Below are 22,362 nucleotides of genomic sequence, written 5' to 3'. Positions count from 1 at the left end.
TCCATATTCCACAGCCTCCTTTTTGATCTTGCATCCTGTGCTCTTTCCGTGCTTTGTCTCCTTCAGGTTTTCTGCAGGGCTGACCCATTCTGGTGACCATTGACCCATTCTGGTGAAACCACCTAAATCCAGGCCCTCCTTATTCCAAATTCCAAGTCTCCATTTTGTTTTCTTCCTGAACGTTTCTTTCTGTATTCACCTTGTCCACACCATGCGTCCATTCTTGCCACTCATCCCTTCCCACGCCCATTTTTTGTCCAAGTTTGCCCATATTTTGGTCTTCAATTCTACTGTTGATGTTTTCATATATCTTGATCCTCCCTCTCTACTGTTTCCTTTTGCTCCGTTACGTCCTGGTCTGTTCATTGTACTAGCTCTTCCAGGAGCCTCGACTATGTACTGTGCACAGAAACAAAACAAATTATGAATAAATAAGTAAACTAAAATGGGCAATCAACGACTGCAGACCCTCACCAGTAATTGTTCTGTGTGGTGCTGTTGTGGTTTTATAGTATGTATTTTATAGATGTACTTGCATTCTAATTGTATCACACATGTTTTATAGATGTACTGTACTCATATTCTAATTGTACATACATCGGAGGTACTCACTTGAACTTACTTGTACTTTTTGCTTCATGCCTTTTCCTATCTATCAAATACATAACAGCTAACCTATTTATCTACACGAAAGGTTTTATCAAATGAAGGTTCACAGAAAATTGGAGGCAAAGTGAAGTCTACATTTTGGGCGTTAGCCCCTCCATTGAAGCGACAGGAGGTGTGAAGCATACCTTACAATTGATAGAATCTATTGTTCCTGCTGCTGTGAGAAGAATACCTTACAATTGATAGAATCTATTGTTGGAATTGTCTGCCGCCAAAGACTGACAGTATGCTTAACAAAGTCTAGTATGCTTCCGACCCATCTATGGGCTGACATTAACACAAAGGATAACTTGGACTGTTCCTCGTGCGCACGGATGGCGAGGTCTCCATGCATTAAGGTTATGCCTTAGTGTCATAATGTGTGCCGTTTATTGTCCATTCTGATAGGAGCAAAAAGGTTTTACAAGCACATTAAAACCTTCACGTCAACAATCCAAAGTTATGCCAATGATTCCAAACAAAATCTGACAATTATCAACTCAACTGTGTCCCAATTAGACAGCTGTGTCAATTGCCAAAAGGAATTGTCAACAAAGAATGCATTATGTGGCAGGATGGGCTGACTCCTGCTAAACACACAAATTAATTTGTAAGTTTTTTTTCGTTAAACTTACAGGAGCAATCACGTTTTTCTAGCCAATTCGTCGGGATACTGTGCAGGTTATCGTCGGCTTGTTTGCATAGGTAGGTTAGCACGACTTGCTCAAATATTAGCCTTTATGGCTATTGGTGGAAAAGCAAAAGCAGGTAAACACAATGAGCTTGTCTATCAGGTTTTACAGGCAAGTTCATAACCAGACAGAACAATTCATTTGTAGTTTCTATTCACAAGCAGTCAAAACAATCAGTTGGCCACTGCCCCAAATCAGCCAATGACATCCTCGAGATCTGTTCATGATCATCGGTACACAGCATTGGGTTAAAAGTGATATATTCATTGTTGAGGTGTTTAGTTCGGGTTAGAAGCACGGTATGAGTATCAACCTGCTGCTTTGCAAGGAAGGTACTGCATCACTGAGTACCCCATTCCTTGGCGGTCTCATCTCCGAGCATTCACTTTAAATATAGTAAAGTGGCATGGTGCCTTTAAATATAAAAATAAAGTATCTTCCATTGTGTTGCAGTATCCAGGTAATTAAAGACATCTGCCAAGATCTGTGAGCCACTGCATTATCTACATGGATATCTGAATAGGAGTTCCATGCTTGGAAACTAGAGAGTTCATTGAACACGATGCCCCATACAGTGTAACTTAAGTCAAAAAAAAAGAAGAAAAAAAAAGAAGATTTTGATTTTAAATGTTATGCAACTGTAATGATTACTAAACACGTCACCCTGTCATGTGACCAGATCTTCAGCTCTGATTGGTGTACATTTGTGGGGACATACGGACAGGCAAATGCTGTTCCAGACGGCACTGCCCTACTGGCTAGGCCGTAAAAATCCGAAAGTTTAGCACTATTGAAGTAGTCCAGAAGCAGTCCCGAATACACCACCGCATTGAACCTTTATTTTCAGTTGAATTACTGGAAAACTGGACGTTCTTGGAAGAATTATGACAAATGATTTGTGCACTACAGTCATCAAGTATATAGTTAAATTTAAATAAAATAAAGATTGTGAAAGTGTATAAATAAATAAATTCCGGAGTTTAACGCTGTTGATGCAGTGTCTATTACACCACCCTATCTAACACATTACCTTAGTTAATCATGCATGTTGTGTTGTGTCCTTTGTGACATCCTTAAAACAGTATGTTTCCATATAATGCTAATGATGCATATGTGAGAACACAGTATTTTGTGACTCATCAATACTAATTGGAGGAATCCTGTTCAACCTGTTCAATCAAGTCTTTCTCAGACTGCCAAGATACTTGTAGAAGCAGTTCCATGTTGAAAAGCCCATTCCTAAATGTCATTCGTCCTTGTGGCCAAGCCATTTCCCCCAGATTATGTGAAGCCCAAGATCCAGCGAATCATTGACATTACCGAGAAGCTGGAGTTGACCAATTTGTTGTCACAGCCAAGTTGCCGTGCCATTCTCACTTACATCTTGCTAAGACTGCTTCCATTACCATGCAGTCCTTTCCAACTCAACAGGATCATATTCATTGTGTCCATTTCATGAAATCCAAGATATCTACTCAACTACATTCGGTTGTCCCTTGATGTCTAAAGAGGACACTTATTGCATTCTATCCGTGCAGGTTTGTCATTACCCTCGCCAGAGGAGAGGATATTGCATTTGGGTCAGTTTATTTGTTTCTTTTCTTTGTTTATCTGTCTGTCTGTTTGTCCACACAGAACGTGAGTACGCTTTTCTTTGTAAACGTTGATCCGATTCCCAAGACATTTTCACCATAGAATTGCCTCTTCCTGTAGAATTGTTTAATGATAATTATGATGTCATTTGTCACGTGGTATGGGCGCCATCTTGGAAAAACCGAAAAACTTTCCCTCTCCGAAACTGCTCTATGGAAAAAATTGAAATATGGCTCATTATCAAGTACTCCTCATGGGGAACAACATATATTCATGATGATGTCATCGGTGCCTTCATTATGACGTCATAATAAGACAAGTAGAACGCTTGATCTGATCAGTTTGAAATTTCTTGTGCATGATCTACACAAAAATTGCATGGGAGAATTAAATCGATGACGTCATTGATCACGTGGTTCGGCAGCCATATTGGATTGAACATACATCTATGTAATCAATAAACACAAACACGGCAGCTTATAGATACCCCACAAAATACAAACACGTCCTGGCGTGGGTCTGCAATCTCCGATTGCTTTTTCTTGTTCATTTTGCCACTTACAATTCGATGTCACCCAATCTCTGGAAACACAGCGACAACGATAGCAACAAAACCAATAGAACCTCTCTGCTTCCAGAAAAATACCAAATTCTAGCATTGCTCTGAAACTTTACTTGTAATGTCAATGATCACAAAGTATTAAAGTATATATGCCAACAAGACGAAGCATTTCATCTATCTATAATTCCAGTAATCTCTGTATGTCTGTATGTCTGTGACCGCTGTTTCTCGACAACCACGGGTCCGATATACTTGAAACTTGCCAGGTATATTGCTGGGGACCCGAGGATGTGCCTTTTCAAGGTTTCATATTAATCGGACAAGTAGTTACCGAGCTATGTCCAAAAAACGATTCAACCAATCAGAGAGCAGCGAGCTATCACGTGTGCCGAACGTGGCGAACAGACTCTGCCTCGGACGGCACATTTGAGAGCGTATTCATTTATTTCACGTTGGCAAACTATGTTGGCGTTAAACTATGTTTTAAAACTAATTAAAACTAATTTGCGATTCTTTCGCTTTCCTGCGCGTTTGTGCACGCTATGGCGATTTCTTTACCAAACTCCGCAAGCCGTTCGCTTTGGACCAAACCATTTCATGTAAATAGAGGGGGGGGGGGGGGGGGGGATTGTCACCGTACTCGCAAGCCGTTCGCTTTGGACCAAACCATTTCATGTAAATAGAGGGGGGGGGATTGTCACCGTACTCGCAAGCCGTTCGCTTTGGACCAAACCATTTCATGTAAATAGAGGGGGGGGATATAATTTTAGATATATATATAGTACGGGCATGCCCTAGTATCTCATAATTCTCAATGATAAATAAATGCCAAGCAATGTAGTTCTTGCCTTTCTCAAAACGACAAAAAAAATTAGGCCACGAACCTGGTACCTCCAGTGTCGATCGTTTTAAAAGATGAGAAAAAGCAGTGAAGGAAATGGGAGCAAATGCACTTTTGTGTAATTCAGACTGCACACATGGCCCCATCAAAAGCCTCAAGGAAAAGCCATTATTATCACTATTATCCTACATTGAATAGCTGCCTTAAAGAGGCCACAAAGGCATTCCTGCTACTCATCTTACCCGGCAGAAACTTTGCTCAGAAAGCAAACCAAGAACGTTGACGTGCTCGTGAAGAACGCACATATCAGGCCAAAATAACTTGATCTGCAACGCTGGTTTATAAAGGAAATATGGGTTATTGAAATTCCATCTAGTTTTGCGAGTGAGAAAAGTTTACCACCTTGCGTGGCTATTCTGAATGGCAGAGAACAAGTTAAAGTTCAAACTACATTAAAACTATGTTGAAGCACAAAATACCTTCATCAAAATGCGTGCGTTATAGGTTTAGAGTGGGTAGCGATTCACAAAGTTTGAGATTAGGCTTGTATGCAGATTATGAACATGTGAAAGCTAAAATTTTGATTAAATAATCAAACATTTTAAGCTGTAGTTGCAAATCCAGTTAAGCTTCTGTTTTATTTACAACTAAAAGGCATGACATTGCATTGCATTGACATTGCATGACAATAAAACCATGACAATTACAACCACATATGGGCAGGGTACAGCCCGAAGTACCCCGTGGGTGACCCCACTCCCTCTCGTTAAAACTCAAGGTGGGGAACCCGATCGAAGCAAGGGTGGAAATCACTCCATTTATGACGACGAAACGTCTGATGCTCGAAGTGGAGATCGGTTTCTGAGGTTTGGGACATGGAATGTAGGGACAATGACAGGGAGATCAGGAGAAGTGGTGGAAGTATTGGTCAGAAGAAGAGTGGACATATTTTAATTTTTTTATTTTTTTTGTATACTGAATCGAGGCTCGTGAAAGAGCTAACATTTACTTCACAAACAAATCAACCAGACAAACAAAATATATAACAAGAGGGAGCGGAAGACAAGATGGGGAGAGAAGGGGAAGCACACAAACACAACATTTGAGAGCAGGGAGATGTGTGGAAGGGAGAGGGCTTGGGGGGAAGAGGCTTGGGAAGGGGGGGGGGGGGGGGTGGGGGGAGGGAGAAGTATAAAACACAAGGACACCAAGGACTTCCAGGACAGAAGTTGGTATTTCAAAAAAGTGGAATTGGGGTGAAATTAGCGGGGGTAGAAAAGATCAAGGTTTTGGATGGGGGAAGATAAGAGATGGTGGGGAACAGCTGTTTTAAAGACCTGGAGGGTGGAGTGGGATTGAAGAGAGTGAGGGAGTTTGTTCCAGAGGCAGGAGAAAAGAGGAATGAAGGAGTGAAGGTGAGCAGAGAGTCTTGATTTTGGCAGTTTGACCATAAGAGGGTTGCAGGCAGATCTTGTGCGACCTGTAGGAATATTTGCGGGACAGAGCCCAGAGAGAGCTGGGGGGGCAAGGCCAGAGAGGAGTCGGTAGAAGACGGAAAGACCACCAACCTGCCAGCGGTGAGTGAGTGAGAGGCCCTTGGAGTTAGCTTCATCGCGGGAGATTCCAATGATTCTGAATGCTTTGGTTTCAACAGCGTGAAGACGAGCTAGGTGTGAGGCAGGAGCACCAGCCCAGAGGGGAGAGCAGTATTCCATTGAGCTGCGGATGAAAGCCTTGTATGTGGTGAGGAGCTCAGGTGTGCCAAGGAAGGACTTTGCACGACGGAGGATGCCCAGTCGGCGACTGGCTTTGGAGGCCAGATTTGAAATGTGGTTTTCCCAGGAAAGTTCATGGCAGATTGTGAGACCCAAAAGCTTGAGTGACAGAACTTCTTGGAGAGGATTATTCAGAAAGTGGCTGGGAGGGTTGTCCAGTCGGTCTTTTCGGAGAGACCGTAAGAGTGTGAGATTTGTCAGGATTGAAAGACATGTTCCACTTGTTTGCCCAGTCTGTGATTTTGTCCAGGTCTGCAGAGAGTGAGGAGGCTGCAGACTGCCGATCTGAGGGATGAAGAATGGAGCGACAGAGAGTAGAGTCATCAGCAAAGAGATACAGAGGATTTTCAAGAGAGTCAGAGAGATCACTGATGAAGACCAGAAAAAGCACTGGGCCCAGAACACTGCCTTGTGGAACTCCAGCCTGAACAGGAAGAGGAGATGAGAGAAACCCATTCAGGGCCACACATTGACTACGACTAGAGAGGAAGTCCGCCAGCCATGCGTGGAGATTTCCATGGATACCAAAAGAGGAGAGTTTGGTGAGCAGAGCGGGGTGCCAGACCGTATCGAAGGCACGTGATATGTCAAGGGAGACTGCTCTAATTTCCTGTTTGGCATTGAGGACCTCCATCCATTGTTGAGAAAGCAGAAGCAGCATGTCCAGAGTAGAGTGTCCAGGTCTGAAACCAAATTGATGATCAGAGATCAAGCCATTGGAGAAGAGGAAAGATTTCATATCTGAAGCAATGATGGATTCCATGACTTTGCTGATAATTGGGAGAAGGCTGATTGGTCTGTAGATGCTGGGATCTGTTTTTGCACCTTTTTTGTGCAAAGCAGTGATGTTGGCAGATTTCCAAGCATATGGAAGATGACCTTGAGCAAAAGAGAGGGTGAAGAGAACAGAGAGAGGGAGTGAAAGAGCGGAAGAACAGGATTTTAGGACCCGTGGGCTGATGCCGTCAGGTCCAGTTGCAGAATCCGAGTCGAGGGTTGACAGAAACTTTTCCACCTTGTCAGGAGGACAGGACACAGAGTCCAGGAGCAGCTGGGTACGACTGGGTACGGTGGGTACAGAGAGGGATGGGTTTGGGACACAAGATTTAGAGGCAAACACAGAGTTGAGGCATTCAGCTTTTTCACGTGCGGAGTCAGCCGTGTGGCCATTTGAGGTGAGGGAGGGGATGGAGGGGGAACAAACACCAGAAACAGATTTGACCAGACGCCACCAGGATTTGGAAGAGGGAGACAGATAAGAGAGTTCGGTCCTGAGAACGGAGAGATATTGTTTCCTGGCTCTCCTGAGGGTGGACACACACTTGTTTCGGGCTTTGTGAAAGGAAATGAGATTTCCTTCCGTTGGATTTGCTTTCCAGGAGATGAAAGCAAGTTGTTTCTGGGCAATAGCCTCACCACAAGATTCCGTGTACCATGGACGGGAGGAAGGGTATGACAACTGAAGACGAGATGGGATAAATCTGTGCATGAGAGAGAGCAATTTACTTTGGAAGAATTCCCAGGATGAGTTGATGTCAGAGGCGGTAGAGATGGGAGACCAGTCCAGATGATTGATGGCTGCTTGAAGACCGTGCCAGTTGGCCTGAGTGAAATGCCAGACTCGTCGACGCTGAGTAGGCTCTCTGAGAATGGTCAGAGAGATGTCCACTTTAACAAGCACATGATCAGAAGAGCCGATTGGAGCAGAAGAAGAGCAGCAGACATTTTCAGGGAAGTTAGTCATAACCAAGTCCAGAAGAGAAGATGCTCCGTTGACTGAAATCCGGGTCGGGAAATTGACAGATTGTGTCAGTCCCAGTGAGTCACAGAAGTCCTTTGCTGAAGAGCCATGGCTGGTGAGAGAGGTACCCACACCCAGCCAACTGGCATGGTGACAGTTGAAATCACCACATTTGAGGAAGAGAGAGTTGGGATGGGTAGATAGAAGTTGGTCCATATTCTCAGACAGCGAGATGTAGATGGAGTCATCACTGTTTGGTGGACGGTACAACACACATATGAACAAAAGGTGGGAGCGAAGGGGAAGCCGTAGCCAAAGGTATTCCTGGGGGTGAGGTGGAGAGAGGGCAGTGCAGGGCGAGTGAGGAAGAGAGTTTTTTTATAAAGAAAGAACCCCACCTCCAGGACGAGGCTCAGGTCTATCATACCAGAGGAGGGAGTAACCTGGGAGAGATACCAAGGAATCAGAGACATCATGAAGGAGGAAAGTTTCTGTTAAGCAGATGTGTGCAAGAGACGAGATGGAAGGGAAGTGGTGTGAGAATGGTGAAGGGTAGGCAGGGACAGAAATACAAGTTTGTGCGGCAAGGGTGCCCGGAGGGCGTGCATGGCATTGGTGTCCTGTTTTCTGAGGAGTTTGCAGACAGTGTGGTGAGTGTGACTAGAGTGAGTGATAGGTTGATGATTGTGAAAACGATGATTGGAGAGCTCTTGGTGAACGTCATCTCGGGATATGCTCTGCAGGTCGGTCGGAGCGATGAAGAGAAGGACAAGTTCTGGTGTGCAATAGAGAAGCTGATGGAAAATGTGAAAGATGAGGAAGTTGTTGTGGTAGGAGGAGACCTAAATGGACATGTGGGAAGGAGTATGGATGGTTTTGAGGGAGTTCATGGGGGTTATGGATATGGTGTGAGAAATGGAGAAGGTGAAAGGATTTTGGAGTTTGCTGATGGAGCTGATTTGTTGATTTGTAATACTCAGATCCAGAAAGAGGATAATAAGCTTGTTAAATACACGTCAGGTGGGTCGACGACAACCGTTGACTACCTGATGGTGCATAGGCGAGATAGGGGGCACCTTTGGGACACAAAGGTGATCGGGGGGAGGAGGCTGTTTCACAGCACCACTTGGTTGTCTGCGACATAAGGGTGAAAGGTGCGAGGAGAGCTCGGCGGGTGAAGTACCAACCGAGAATGAAGGTGTGGAGGTTGAAAGAGGTGACAGTGAGGGAGGCATTAAAAGAGAGGCTGAGTATGGTGGAGGATGATGTGGTTGAGCTTGAAAGTGATTGAATGTCAATGAAAGATAGTCTGTTGGGAGCCGTTGGTGAGGTATGTGGATGGACAAAAGGACCACCGGGGCACTCAGAAACATGGTGGTGGGATGATGAAGTTGGAAAGAAGATTGACGAGAAGAGCAAGAAGTTCAAAGAGTGGCAGAAGGCAAAGGGTACGGGGGCAGAAAAAGCAGAGCATGAAAGTTATAAGGCAGCCAATAAGGCTGCAAAGAAAGAGGTAGCAACGGCGCAGGAGGCATGTAGGAAAACGTTCGGAAAATGCTTGGATTCGGAAGAGGGTCAGAGAGCGGTATTCAGGATTGCAAAGCAGATAGTGAAAGAGAGGTGTGATGTGATGTGGGTGAGTTGCTTGAAGGATCAAGTGGGACAAATCGTTGTGGACCCAGATGGAATTAAAGGAAGATGGAAGAGATATATGGAAATGCTGTTGACTGCAGAGAATGAATGTGATGGCAACATAGAGAGTAACCCAGTTTTAGGACCGGCAGAGAAGATAACTGAGAAGGAAGTTGAGGAAGCGATAAAAGCAATGAAGAGTAGAAAAGCGGGAGGGCCGGCAGGAGTTGTGGGAGATATGTTGAAGGCAGCAGGAAGTTGTAGTGTGAAGAGAATGACAGAGATCTGTAATCTGGTGGTGAAAGAAGGCCGCATTCCAGTGGATTGGGAACTGAGTACCCTCGTCCCTCTATACAAGGGGAAAGGTGACCCTCTGGACTGTGGCTCGTATCGAGCAATAAAGTTATTGGAGCATGGAAGGAAGGTATTGCAAAGGGTGTTGGAGAGGAGGATAATGAAAAAAGTGAAGATTGACGAAATGCAGTTTGGATTTATGCCAGGAAGAGGCACAACAGACGCACTTTTTATTGTAAGGCAGTTGCAGGAGAAGTACATGGAGAAGAGGAAGAAGTTGTTTCTTGGGTTTGTTGATCTGGAGAAAGCATTCGATAGGGTTCGACGTGAAGTAGTGACATGGGCATTGAGGAAGTTAGGAGTGGAAGAATGGTTGATCAGAGTAGTGATGGCAATGTACAAAAGAGCGCGCACAGCTGTAAGTACGAAGGACGGCAACAGTGGTGAGTTTGAGATGAAGGTGGGAGTGCATCAGGGGTCGGTCGGTACTAAGTCCACTACTATTTGTAGCTGTGATGGAGGTGCTGGCTCAGAACATTAAAGGAGGGTTTACCATGGGAGTTGTTGTATGCAGATGATCTGGTGTTGATTGCGGAAAGTATGGATGGACTGAAGGAAAAGATGAACAAGTGGAAGGAATGTATGGAGACAAAAGGTCTGAAGGTGAATATCGGAAAGACGAAGGTGATGGCAAGTGGTAAAGCATGTGGTGTGGTGGAAAGAACTGGGATGTGGCCGTGTGCTGTGTGCAGGAAGGGTGTCGGAGTGAACTCCATTCAATGTACAATGTGCGCTGAGTGGGTTCATCAAAAATGTAGTGGTCTGAGAGGGTCATTAACCAGTGTGGCAGCTACATTCAAATGTAAGATGTGCACAGAGGGAGCTGCAGATGGAGGAAATGTTGAGTTGGATCTTGGAGACGGCCTGAAGCTGGAAGGTGTGAAAACATTTTGCTCCCTCGGAGACGTGCTGAATGGAGAAGGTGGATCAGACTCGGCAACGGTTGCTAGAGTGAGATGTGCATGGAAGAAGTTTCGGGAACTGAGTGGCGTGCTGATGAGGAGGGAGTGTCGTTGAAGCTGAAGGGAAAGGTGTATGCTGCATGTGTGAGAAGTGTTATGATTTATGGGAGCGAGACATGGGTAATGAACGTAGAGCAGCAACGAAGGCTGGAAAGGGTGGAAATGCGAATGGTTCGGTGGATGTGTGGAGTATCATTGAGAGAGAGGAAGACAAATGATGAATTGCGAAAGATGATGGGAATAGAGCCTGTGATTGATGCTGTGAAGAGGAACAGGTTGAGATGGTTTGGTCATGTGTTGAGGAAGGATGAAAGTGCTGGGTTGAGAAGAGTGATTGAAATGAATGTAGAAGGAAGTAGAGGACGGGGAAGACCGAGAAAGACTTGGCTGAAGATGGTGGAAGAAGAAATGCGGGCAAAGGGGTTAACAAGGGGAGATGCAGAAAATAGGGCAAAATGGAGAAGATTGTCATGGGGACCGCAAGGCTAACCCCTGCTCTTGCAGGGAAAATCGCCTTAAAATGCATGTTGTTGTGTTGTTGTAAAAGGCATACGTTGTGCACCTGCTCAGGATAAGTGATGCACATCTGCGTTGGAATTCCAGCATTAATTTATAGATCATGTAAACATTCCACAGTAACTTTTGAGGAGTAAGTCGTTGTGTGCTGGGACCTCGAGTACCAAATGGACACTTCTGACTCGCATCTGGACTCGGCTAAGATAGCTAACCCATGCGCGAAGAGCAAAGTGGGGTTAAGCAATGGGTTCGACTTTGTCTGTCTGCCTGCAGGTGTTGTTAATGTGTCAGTCTGTGTTCGAGGAACTACTTAATTTCAATTTAATGTTACATTTTGAACACTGCAGAACACGAAATGGAACATGAAGCTGCAATTTAGCAGTACTTAGGCTCTGAATTTGGGAAATTGGACGGAATCTCGTCCTGATCAAGCATGGGCATGGAGTAAGATAATCGTTTCAGTCTGTCTGCTTGTCTGGCAATCAAACAAAATTGAAAACCATTCCGAACAGGAAACTTACCATTTTAGGGATGGCATAAAGGATACAAGTAACAGGTACAAATAACTATTTTAACAAGTTAAACAATGGTGGTGTAAGAGACGCTGCAACGACGACGGTAAACTTCTGAATTTTTTTTATACGCCTTTAAAACCTTTATTTTATTAAAATGTAATTACTTAATTGAACACTGTGGAACACAAACCGCGTTCTTGACAACCTCCAGTTTAGCAATACTTGGAGAAAATTTTACGCCAGCTCGACCAATCAAATTTGCCGTTCGCCCTCTCAGCGATGGGGAATATCGAGATTCAGCCAAAATGGCGGCTTGCAGGAAATAAAAACAGATCGTGCTCGGAAAGACAAAGCAAGCATTGAAAAGACCCTTCCCATGTCTTTTTTTCTCAAGACTGCACAGGGTTCTATGAACTATAGTTCCTGGAGTCTTTGTTCGATTGAGTAATGCTGGGTGACTGCGGGGTTATTCATATCTCTTTAAAACGTAGTCAAATAAGTCCTCCTTTTGAAGAAAAACAACTTATCATTTCTGTGTGTAGCACCCACAATTATTTCACTTATCTACTTGATACAACCACAAATATTCAACCTAAAAATTCCCATTTGGCTCACAAACAGATCAGCTCCAACTATCTATTTTAAACATTCCTAAAACTGCACTTTAAACAACTTATTCAAAGAAATGTTGGACACACCAACAAACATAAGACTACCTTATTGGAGGAAATAGTTTGGATTTCATCTTTATGATTTCAAGATCAGCAACAATCACATTTTAATGCTGAGATTTGAGACCAAATGCAATAACTATTTAGGAAATGGGTCACAAGAAGTAACAAGCAACTTAAAAAAACTAAATAATTTTAGCAAAATATCTATTGCCTACTATTTGAGATCAATAACCCAAAATGTTAAATTGAAATATTTCTACCACCCTCCAAGAACCGTTGGACCATAAGTACCCTCTACCCACCCTCTCCACCTGTTCCTTTATGATTTTGATGCGGTTCCTTCTGTCATGTCTCTACCTCTCACCTGCAGCCATTTTGTCAAGCACCAATGAGGCTTCAAGATTCCAACTCGAGGAGATTCATCAATTTATGTAGGCTATAATTTGATTTGAAGTTGATGAGGGGAAAGGTACGAGTGTCAGTGATGATTACGTTATTAAAATGTCCGCCGCGATATAAGCATCTGATCTGTAATGCTTGCAAATAAATAACAATTGTGTTGTAATGTGTTGCATTATAATGTTGTACATTTCAAAAACCTTCCTTCAGCCATTTAAAATTCAACGTCACTTCCTGTGCACCAGAATCAATAGCATTTCCTCCTCAAGTTGCATGGCCGTTTCACACCAAACACTGTTAAATTGAATACAGTCGGACCCCGCTATTCGCGGGTTCCACGTATTCGCGGTTGATGAAATTCGACCCGTTTCTCTATTCGCGGAAAAGTGCCCCTCAAATTCGCGGGTTTCTTTTTCTATTCGCGGCTGTGTTCCGCGAAATCACGTTTTTCTTTTTTCTATTAGCGGCCTTGTTCCGCGAATTCGCGGTTTTTCAGGGGTGCAAAAAGAAAAGAAAATTCACGTGCGACTAGCATGACACATTTATAAAACCCATCTTTCATCATCAGCCATGCATAAAGCAGCTGGGCATGCGGAAAAAAACATCTATGAGCCGCAAGCATGACCTGTTTCTACATTCACTGCTGCGTGGCTTTGCGTTTTCATGGCTTTCGTGGCCGCAAGTATTAGCCGCACTATAATTGAGAGCTTCACGGGATGTTCCACCAGCTGCATAACACATAATCCCCATGAGTTACTGCACAGAATGAAAACACTCCACAGTATCTATTCGTGCAATTAACCGTCTCCCTTTTCCCCATTGAAACTGGCACGGCATGCATTCATGGATTTTCATCGACATTCGCAGGATTTGTCTCGCCATTTCCGAGATTTTCATCGACATTCGTGGGATTTGCCTCGCCATTTCCGGGATTTTCATCGACGTTCACGTGATTTGCCTCGCCATTTCCAGGATTTTCATCGACATTTCTGGGATTTTCATCGACATTTCAGTGACTTTTATCGACATTCGTGGGATTTGCTTCACCATTTGATCCACCACGCGGTAACCCGAGTTGCCCCGTGATTTTTAAAAATCATTTTACATAATTAATTAATCTATTTTAGGGGGAGTGTAACCCAGGTTCACGTGATAGGAAAATCCTTTGTGACACATTATTGATTGATTGAATGATTGCTTGATTTTTAATGATTAAAAATCACGGGGCAACCCGGGTTACTGCGTGGTGGATCATTTGTGGGATTATCGCCGACATTCTCGAGATTTGCCTCACCATTCGCGGATTTGCCTCACCATTCGCGGTTTGTTCCTCTGTATTCGCGGATTTTCGTGACTCGGGAACCTATCCCCCCTTTTTCCATTGAAATAATGCCCCGCCATTCGTGGTTTCGCAATTTGCGGCATTTTCCAGGAACGTATCCCCTGCGTATAGCGAGGTTCGGCGGTATATAATTGCTATGTAATTCATTTTAACATCAAAAACACTTTTGCTACTATTGAGTTCTCAACTTTTTGTCGTGTAAAGCTATTGTCTAGCTTTTCTCAAAAATGCAATCAAGTTTTATAATGCCACGATGACATGATCGACCCACACCCCACTGACATCGTGGTGCAACCTTTTGACATGCCTGAGAAGTCCCACTTTCCATTACTTTGAATTTGATGCGTCACATCAGTCCCCTCAGGTAAACATGATTTCCTGTGGCCTTATTCGCTCATCTTTGACCTACACAATGTTCATGCACCTTATATCCCATGTAAAAGATAAATTGGCCTATCGACCATGTTCCCAACACCAATTCATGAAGGTAGATAGTTTGTGAGAACGATGCTTTATGGGAATTATATATTCACCATTTCCTCTAAAGCCATGGCAACGTCATGAGTAAGTAGCAAATTAGATGTCCAATTCACTCAATAATTCATCTGAGCAGTAGACAAAGTGGGCGAAAGAGGAAAGATGGTGAAGTCAACGACTTTTGAACATCTACGCTTGACTGTGTAAGTAACTGTACTTCTTGCATGCCCAGGTAGGAATCATTTTGAGCAGTCAACTTAACTTCCAAATCCAAAAATTGCTGGCTTTGCTGTAAACCGTCGGTGACGTGAGGTGCTGGAACAAACAGTCAAAGCTGATATGCAATATGACTCACGGCTACATTAGTAGATTGCATCATCTGGTTAGGCCAAAGGGTTATTGTCATGAGCAATGCTCAGATTGCTTGGAAGCCAAACTCCAGCAAAATGTTTTGGAAAATTGAAAAACAAATCTTTGCTTTGAAACTTGAGCAATTCCATGATATCACTTTTGTTTAAAAAGATAAATTAAACATTCGTCAACAAGGTCTGTGAACCACTTGTAACAATTATCAGACACCTCGAGCTATACAGCTGGTAGCTAGCTAAACCTTTGCGTTATTTTAGAGAACCCTTACATGGACAAGATTTGGCCTGAATGCCTATCCAGATATAGTGCCTGCTTCTCCAACAGGCAGGAATTTGAGATAAGCTGGGAATGCATTTTTGGAAAGTTTCAAACATCCAGCTTTCAAATGCTACCAGTTGGGCTTGGGCTCATCTAACTTTTACATTATAAGCTGTATGATGTGGGTCGGAGCCAGCTAGCGGCACTTAATAAAGCAAAACATCTGCAGGGGGCACAGAAAAAAGTAAATGCCAACTTAGGAGTCAATAATGGTACACAGATCCACCTGCTGTTAAACAGAATAAGAGGCAACACAAAATTCAGCAAATGTGAAACAGATTAGAACCCAAAACGCTTACTTGAAACAAATGCCAACACGTGTCTCAAATTACCGACAGTCTGTCGTTCAAAAGGTCCAAAAGGTCTGAGTTCATTCACCTTGATGCTTTTGTTGTTCACACTGAATACATTTGTATATTTCACATTCTCTCATTCTGGAATTTGGATATATCACATTAACAATTTGTTGCTCTTAAAACTTGTTAACTAGGAGTAGAAGAGAAAAATAAAATATATGATAACAAAAATATATTTTTTAATCAAAAAGAAGGGCAATTAGAACGGCACTAGGTAGAGGGCATACCCCCGCGAGGCTGAACAGTTCATGTTTTGTATCCCACTGATAGGCCAGACCTTTATCTGGACCTTAACCAAAATCGAATTGGCTTATTCTCATCACGTAACCAACTCATACACCTAGTTTTATCACAACTCATCCACAATTTTTGAAATATCAGGCTACATATCGGTTTTAGCCACATCTCTCAATGGTGAATAATCACTTAAAAATAAAAAAAAACCTCGTATCTGGGATTTGCGGCTGTGTCGGATATAGATCCATAGTCGGATATTCACCAAAATCGAATTGATTCGGCCTTGTCGCACACCCAACATGTCCCCCAAGTTTCGTCCGAATCCATCCATAATTGTTTGAGATATCCTGCTCACAGACAAACAGACAGATAAACAGGGGTGAAAACAGCCCGCGTCTAAGGTGGCAGAGGTAAACACACACACACACACACACACACACACACACACACACACACACACACACACACACACACACACACACACACACACACACACACACACACACACACACACACACACACACACACACACACGACAATTTTTTTTTTTTTTTTTTTGTATCCAAGATCTAGGCTCGTTTAAGAGCTAGCACATCAAACACATATTCGCACATAAAACACAAAAACATAAATGGACACGTAAAACAATAAGGGGAGGGGGAGACAAGATGGGGAGAGAGAGGGAAGCACGCAAGCACAGCAACAGAGAACAGGGACATCGGGAGATCTATTTGAAGGGAGAGGACAGGGGGGTGTGGGGAGGGGGAGGGAAGGGGTACACAAATTGACACTACAAGGAATTTCAGGAATTAAGTCGGGGATTGAAAGATGTGGATTTGGGGTGTATTAACGGGGGTAGAAAAAAAATAAAGGTTTTGGATGGGGGATCGAGGTTTTGGACAATCAGTTTTGAACTGAGAATTGCACTTCTGTGCTTAATAAGCTACGAGGACTCACAAACTTTTGCAGTACAAGAATACTTGTACTTCACATTAGTTTTAGAAAACTCAGACCGATAGGTACATTTTGAGCACGGTCAAAGTACTTACAAATATAAATGGCAATTCCTCCAATCTTATATACGATACTACTGATAATATAATCATCAATATTATCATCATTTTGATTTGACAATACTGTATCCATAATCAAGGCCAAGTGAGACATCAGAACACCCTGAGGTCAGCCCGACCAGTGCACCATAGACTGTGGTTCAACTAGCGCAATAACAGGTAGTTAAAAGGCTGTCGCTATCACCATGAATAAGCAAGGAAGGAAAAAAAGAACAGGAACTTGCTTCATATAAAAATATGGGACAAAAACTTTGTACACAAAATACAAAGCACATCAACAGGCTGTGGAGCCAATTAAGGTAAAAAGAAAGAAAGAAAGAAAACAACAGCTGGGAACATTAAAGAGGGAATACGCGGAATATTTGTGAGAAACACTTACGTATGATGGTTAGCAGAGGCTGCAAGGCAGAGACAATAATGAATAGGAAGAAGGGACAGAAAATGACGTGTGAGTGTGAAAGTTTAAGAAAGAGAAACACGGCAGATAGAGAACGGACAGGGAGAGGCAGAAAGAAGTTGGAGCCCTGTGCATGCAGAGTTCACATAGAATCAACAAAAAAAACCATGACAAGGTTCGGATTGGAATCCGCCCCACCCTGGAACTGCCCTCCGATTGGAGGTTAAGGAAAGGGAGGCAGAGAGGCTTACCCAGGGGCTCGTATTACTGTCGGAGATAGAGAAAGAAAGGCACATGTACATCGATATACGAAAAAAGGCCGAACAATAGACGAATTGCTAGATATCCGAGATGCAAGAGTTGGAAATTTTGGGATCGACGTACTGATCGAGAAACACTTCTCATTATTGCAAAATCAAAATCGATACATGTACACACTATGAAACAAGCAGAAAAGAACGATAGCCAGAGGAAAGCAGCGAGACGCGCATCAGTGAAGTCAATTTGTCTGAATGTACCTTTGTTCACCCCTTCCAGTAAACTTGTGGGTGTTTAGGAGTGGTCACGTTGTGAGGATGAAGAGGATGATGTACTGTTCTTTCATAACATGGTACAGTACTGTCAAACTCAAAAAAGGTATTATAAGGATCCAAACAACACCAATGACCTACTGGAAATGCTAAACTAGTCTAGAAAGAAAACATTGCACAATGAGAGAGAAGAAAACCGTGTATTTTTAGAAGGATAATTAGGGGGTGGTGGAAGTTTAATCGGAGGTGAGTTTACGTTCAGCCATAACCACCTGAAAAAAGTCAGGGTGATGCAGCTTCAAAACATATTGGGCTTGGTTTGGATTCACGAGTCAACCTGTTTACCCTCGAAAAGCACATTTCATTGTACACGGAATAACCATAGGTGTGAACCTTTAACAAGCTCTCTTTCGTCAAGTGAGGTCACAATAATTGTGAGTGGAATAAGAACGGAGACACCTGTGGACCTGATGAGTGGTGAGACATATAACTGTGGAATGTGACACCGCAGTACAAAGAACAAGTGGGTGAGTCCAGTAAAGGGTAAATATAACTCACTTGTAAACTCACAGGAGCATCTCATAGATGAACAATAAATAGGTTTTCAATAAAACATGCAACACAATCTCTTAGACAACTAAACTTATTTCTTCCATACAAGTGTCAACGGTTCATAGCAAGAAAAATGTACTTTAAAATTCCGTTTGGCATGTAAAGGGCACAAGTAAAATGGTGATGTGAAACATCATTTGGTCCATATTAATCCTCAGACGAGCACGCATACAACATAGATGAAATATAACTGAAAACGAAGATGATGACAACAGCAGCAGCAGAAGAAGAAGAAGAATCAGAATCAGCACCACCAGCACCACCAGAACCAGCAGCACCAGCAACAACAGCAGCAGCAACAACAATAGCAGCCAATACCAGCAGCGGCAATAGCGGTAACAGCAGAAGCAGTAGCAGCAGCAACAAATTAACAAGCCGACACGACAGGAATGCAAGAGAAAAGGGGGGATAAATGTCAGGATAGCACGGATATATAACAGAAAAGCTTTCGATAGCATGCCACAGAGGTGGGTCTAAAAGACTATGAACATATACAAGATGAATCAGGTATTGCAATCTTTCATGTTAACTGCGATAACATGTTGGCAGACTAATCTGTACAATTCCTTCATTGAAGTACGCAACGTAAGGATAAGGACAGGAATCTTACGAGTCAATTCACTATCTCAGCTTCTATTCTGCTTGGCACTGTTGCAACCAAGTTAGGAGAGATTTAAGGGCCGCAGGTCACGGATAACAGATTAATAAAAGCACAACAGAACAGGAACGTTTTTATCATGGACTCCTGACGACTGAAAGAAAGAATCCTGACGACGAAAAGAAAGACTCCTGACGACTGAAAGAAAGAATCCTGACGACGAAAAGAAAGACTCCTGACGACTAAAAGAAAGACTCCTGACGACTAAAAGAAAGACTCCTGACGACTAAAAGAAAGACTCCTGACGACTAAAAGAAAGACTCCTGACGACTAAAAGAAAGACTCCTGACGACTAAAAGAAAGACTCCTGACGACTAAAAGAAAGACTCCTGACGAAAAGAAAGACTCCTGACGAAAAGAAAGACTCCTGACGACTAAAATAAAGACTCCTGACGACTAAAATAAAGACTCCTGACGACTAAAATAAAGACTCCTGACGACTAAAATAAAGACTCCTGACGACTAAAATAAAGACTCCTGACGACTAAAATAAAGACTCCTGACGACTAAAATAAAGACTCCTGACGACAAAAATAAAGACTCCTGACGACAAAAATAAAGACTCCTGACGACTAAAATAGAGACTCCTGACGACGAAAATAGACTCCTGACGACGAAAAGAAAGACTCCTGACGACGAAAAGAAAGACTCCTGACGACGAAAATAAAGACTCCTGACGACGAAAATAAAGACTCCTGACGACGAAAATAAAGACTCCTGACGACGAAAATAAAGACTCCTGACGACGAAAATAAAGACTCCTGACGACGAAAATAAAGACTCCTGACGACGAAAATAAAGACTCCTGACGACGAAAATAAAGACTCCTGACGACGAAAATAAAGACTCCTGACGACGAAAATAAAGACTCCTGACGACGAAAATAAAGACTCCTGACGATGAAAATAAAGACTCCTGACGATGAAAATAAAGACTCCTGACGATGAAAATAAAGACTCCTGACGATGAAAATAAAGACTCCTGACGATGAAAATAAAGACTCCTGACGACAAAAATAAAGACTCCTGACGACTAAAATAGAGACTCCTGACGACTAAAATAGAGACTCCTGACGACTAAAATAGACTCCTGACGACGAAAAGAAAGACTCCTGACGACGAAAAGAAAGACTCCTGACGACGAAAAGAAAGACTCCTGACGACGAAAAGAAAGACTCCTGACGACGAAAAGAAAGACTCCTGACGACGAAAAGAAAGACTCCTGACGACGAAAAGAAAGACTCCTGACGACGAAAAGAAAGACTCCTGACGACGAAAAGAAAGACTCCTGACGACGAAAAGAAAGACTCCTGACGACGAAAAGAAAGACTACTGACGACGAAAATAAAGACTCCTGACGATGAAAATAAAGACTCCTGACGACTAAAATAAAGACTCCTGACGACAAAAATAAAGACTCCTGACGACTAAAATAGAGATTCCTGACGACTAAAATAGAGACTCCTGACGACTAAAATAGACTCCTGACGATGAAAAGAAAGACTCCTGACGACGAAAAGAAAGACTCCTGACGACGAAAAGAAAGACTCCTGACGACGAAATTAAAGACTCCTGACGACGAAAATAAAGACTCCTGACGACAAAAATAAAGACTCCTGACGATAAAAATAAAGACTCCTGACGACTAAAAGAAAGACTCCTGACGACTAAAAGAAAGACTCCTGACGACTAAAAGAAAGACTCCTGACGACTAAAAGAAAGACTCCTGACGACTAAAAGAAAGACTCCTGACGACTAAAAGAAAGACTCCTGACGACTAAAAGAAAGACTCCTGACGACTAAAAGAAAGACTCCTGACGACTAAAAGAAAGACTCCTGGCGACTAAAAGAAAGACTCCTGACGACTAAAAGAAAGACTCCTGACGACTAAAAGAAAGACTCCTGACGACTAAAAGAAAGACTCCTGACGACTAAAAGAAAGACTCCTGACGACTAAAAGAAAGACTCCTGACGACTAAAAGAAAGACTCCTGACGAAAAGAAAGACTCCTGACGAAAAGAAAGACTCCTGACGAAAAGAAAGACTCCTGACGACTAAAATAAAGACTCCTGACGACTAAAATAAAGACTCCTGACGATAAAAATAAAGACTCCTGACGATAAAAATAAAGACTCCTGACGACTAAAAGAAAGACTCCTGACGACTAAAAGAAAGACTCCTGACGACTAAAAGAAAGACTCCTGACGACTAAAAGAAAGACTCCTGACGACTAAAAGAAAGACTCCTGACGACTAAAAGAAAGACTCCTGGCGACTAAAAGAAAGACTCCTGACGACTAAAAGAAAGACTCCTGATGACTAAAAGAAAGACTCCTGACGACTAAAAGAAAGACTCCTGACGACTAAAAGAAAGACTCCTGACGACTAAAAGAAAGACTCCTGACGAAAAGAAAGACTCCTGACGAAAAGAAAGACACCTGACGAAAAGAAAGACTCCTGACGAAAAGAAAGACTCCTGACGACTAAAATAAAGACTCCTGACGACTAAAATAAAGACTCCTGACGACTAAAAGAAAGACTCCTGACGACTAAAAGAAAGACTCCTGACGACTAAAAGAAAGACTCCTGACGACTAAAAGAAAGACTCCTGACGACTAAAAGAAAGACTCCTGACGACTAAAAGAAAGACTCCTGACGACTAAAAGAAAGACTCCTGGCGACTAAAAGAAAGACTCCTGACGACTAAAAGAAAGACTCCTGATGACTAAAAGAAAGACTCCTGACGACTAAAAGAAAGACTCCTGACGACTAAAAGAAAGACTCCTGACGACTAAAAGAAAGACTCCTGACGAAAAGAAAGACTCCTGACGAAAAGAAAGACTCCTGACGAAAAGAAAGACTCCTGACGAAAAGAAAGACTCCTGACGACTAAAATAAAGACTCCTGACGACTAAAATAAAGACTCCTGACGATAAAAATAAAGACTCCTGACGATAAAAATAAAGACTCCTGACGACTAAAAGAAAGACTCCTGACGACTAAAAGAAAGACTCCTGACGACTAAAAGAAAGACTCCTGACGACTAAAAGAAAGACTCCTGACGACTAAAAGAAAGACTCCTGACGACTAA

At 42.8% G+C, this 22,362-nt stretch overlaps 1 protein-coding gene across 13 annotated transcripts in view; it reads right to left on the bottom strand.

Annotated features, from left to right (window-relative positions):
• The window catches only part of LOC137431202 (pleckstrin homology domain-containing family A member 7), a 322,395-nt gene that overhangs the window by 173,770 nt on the left and 126,263 nt on the right, over nt 1-22,362 (bottom strand). For 3 of the 13 annotated variants that reach the window (XM_068122258.2, XM_078781659.1, XM_078781661.1), the window contains exon 1: nt 17,456-17,630. The exons of 7 other annotated variants lie outside the window; for them this stretch is intronic. Coding sequence is in view for 1 of the 6 variants with exons in the window: in XM_068122249.2 (XP_067978350.2) it covers nt 16,266-16,330 (65 nt within the window). In the remaining 5 variants the exon portion in view is untranslated. Of the gene's footprint in view, nt 1-16,265; nt 16,346-17,455; nt 17,990-22,362 lie in introns of those variants that run through there. 3 more of the 13 variants (XM_078781660.1, XM_068122259.2, XM_068122249.2) reach the window with 3 other exon arrangements.

The sequence above is a fragment of the Myxine glutinosa genome, chromosome 7, assembly GCF_964187855.1.
Source record: "Myxine glutinosa chromosome 7, kmMyxGlut1.1, whole genome shotgun sequence".
NCBI lineage: Eukaryota > Metazoa > Chordata > Myxini > Myxiniformes > Myxinidae > Myxine > Myxine glutinosa.
This window is presented reverse-complemented; position numbering and strand designations above follow the sequence as displayed.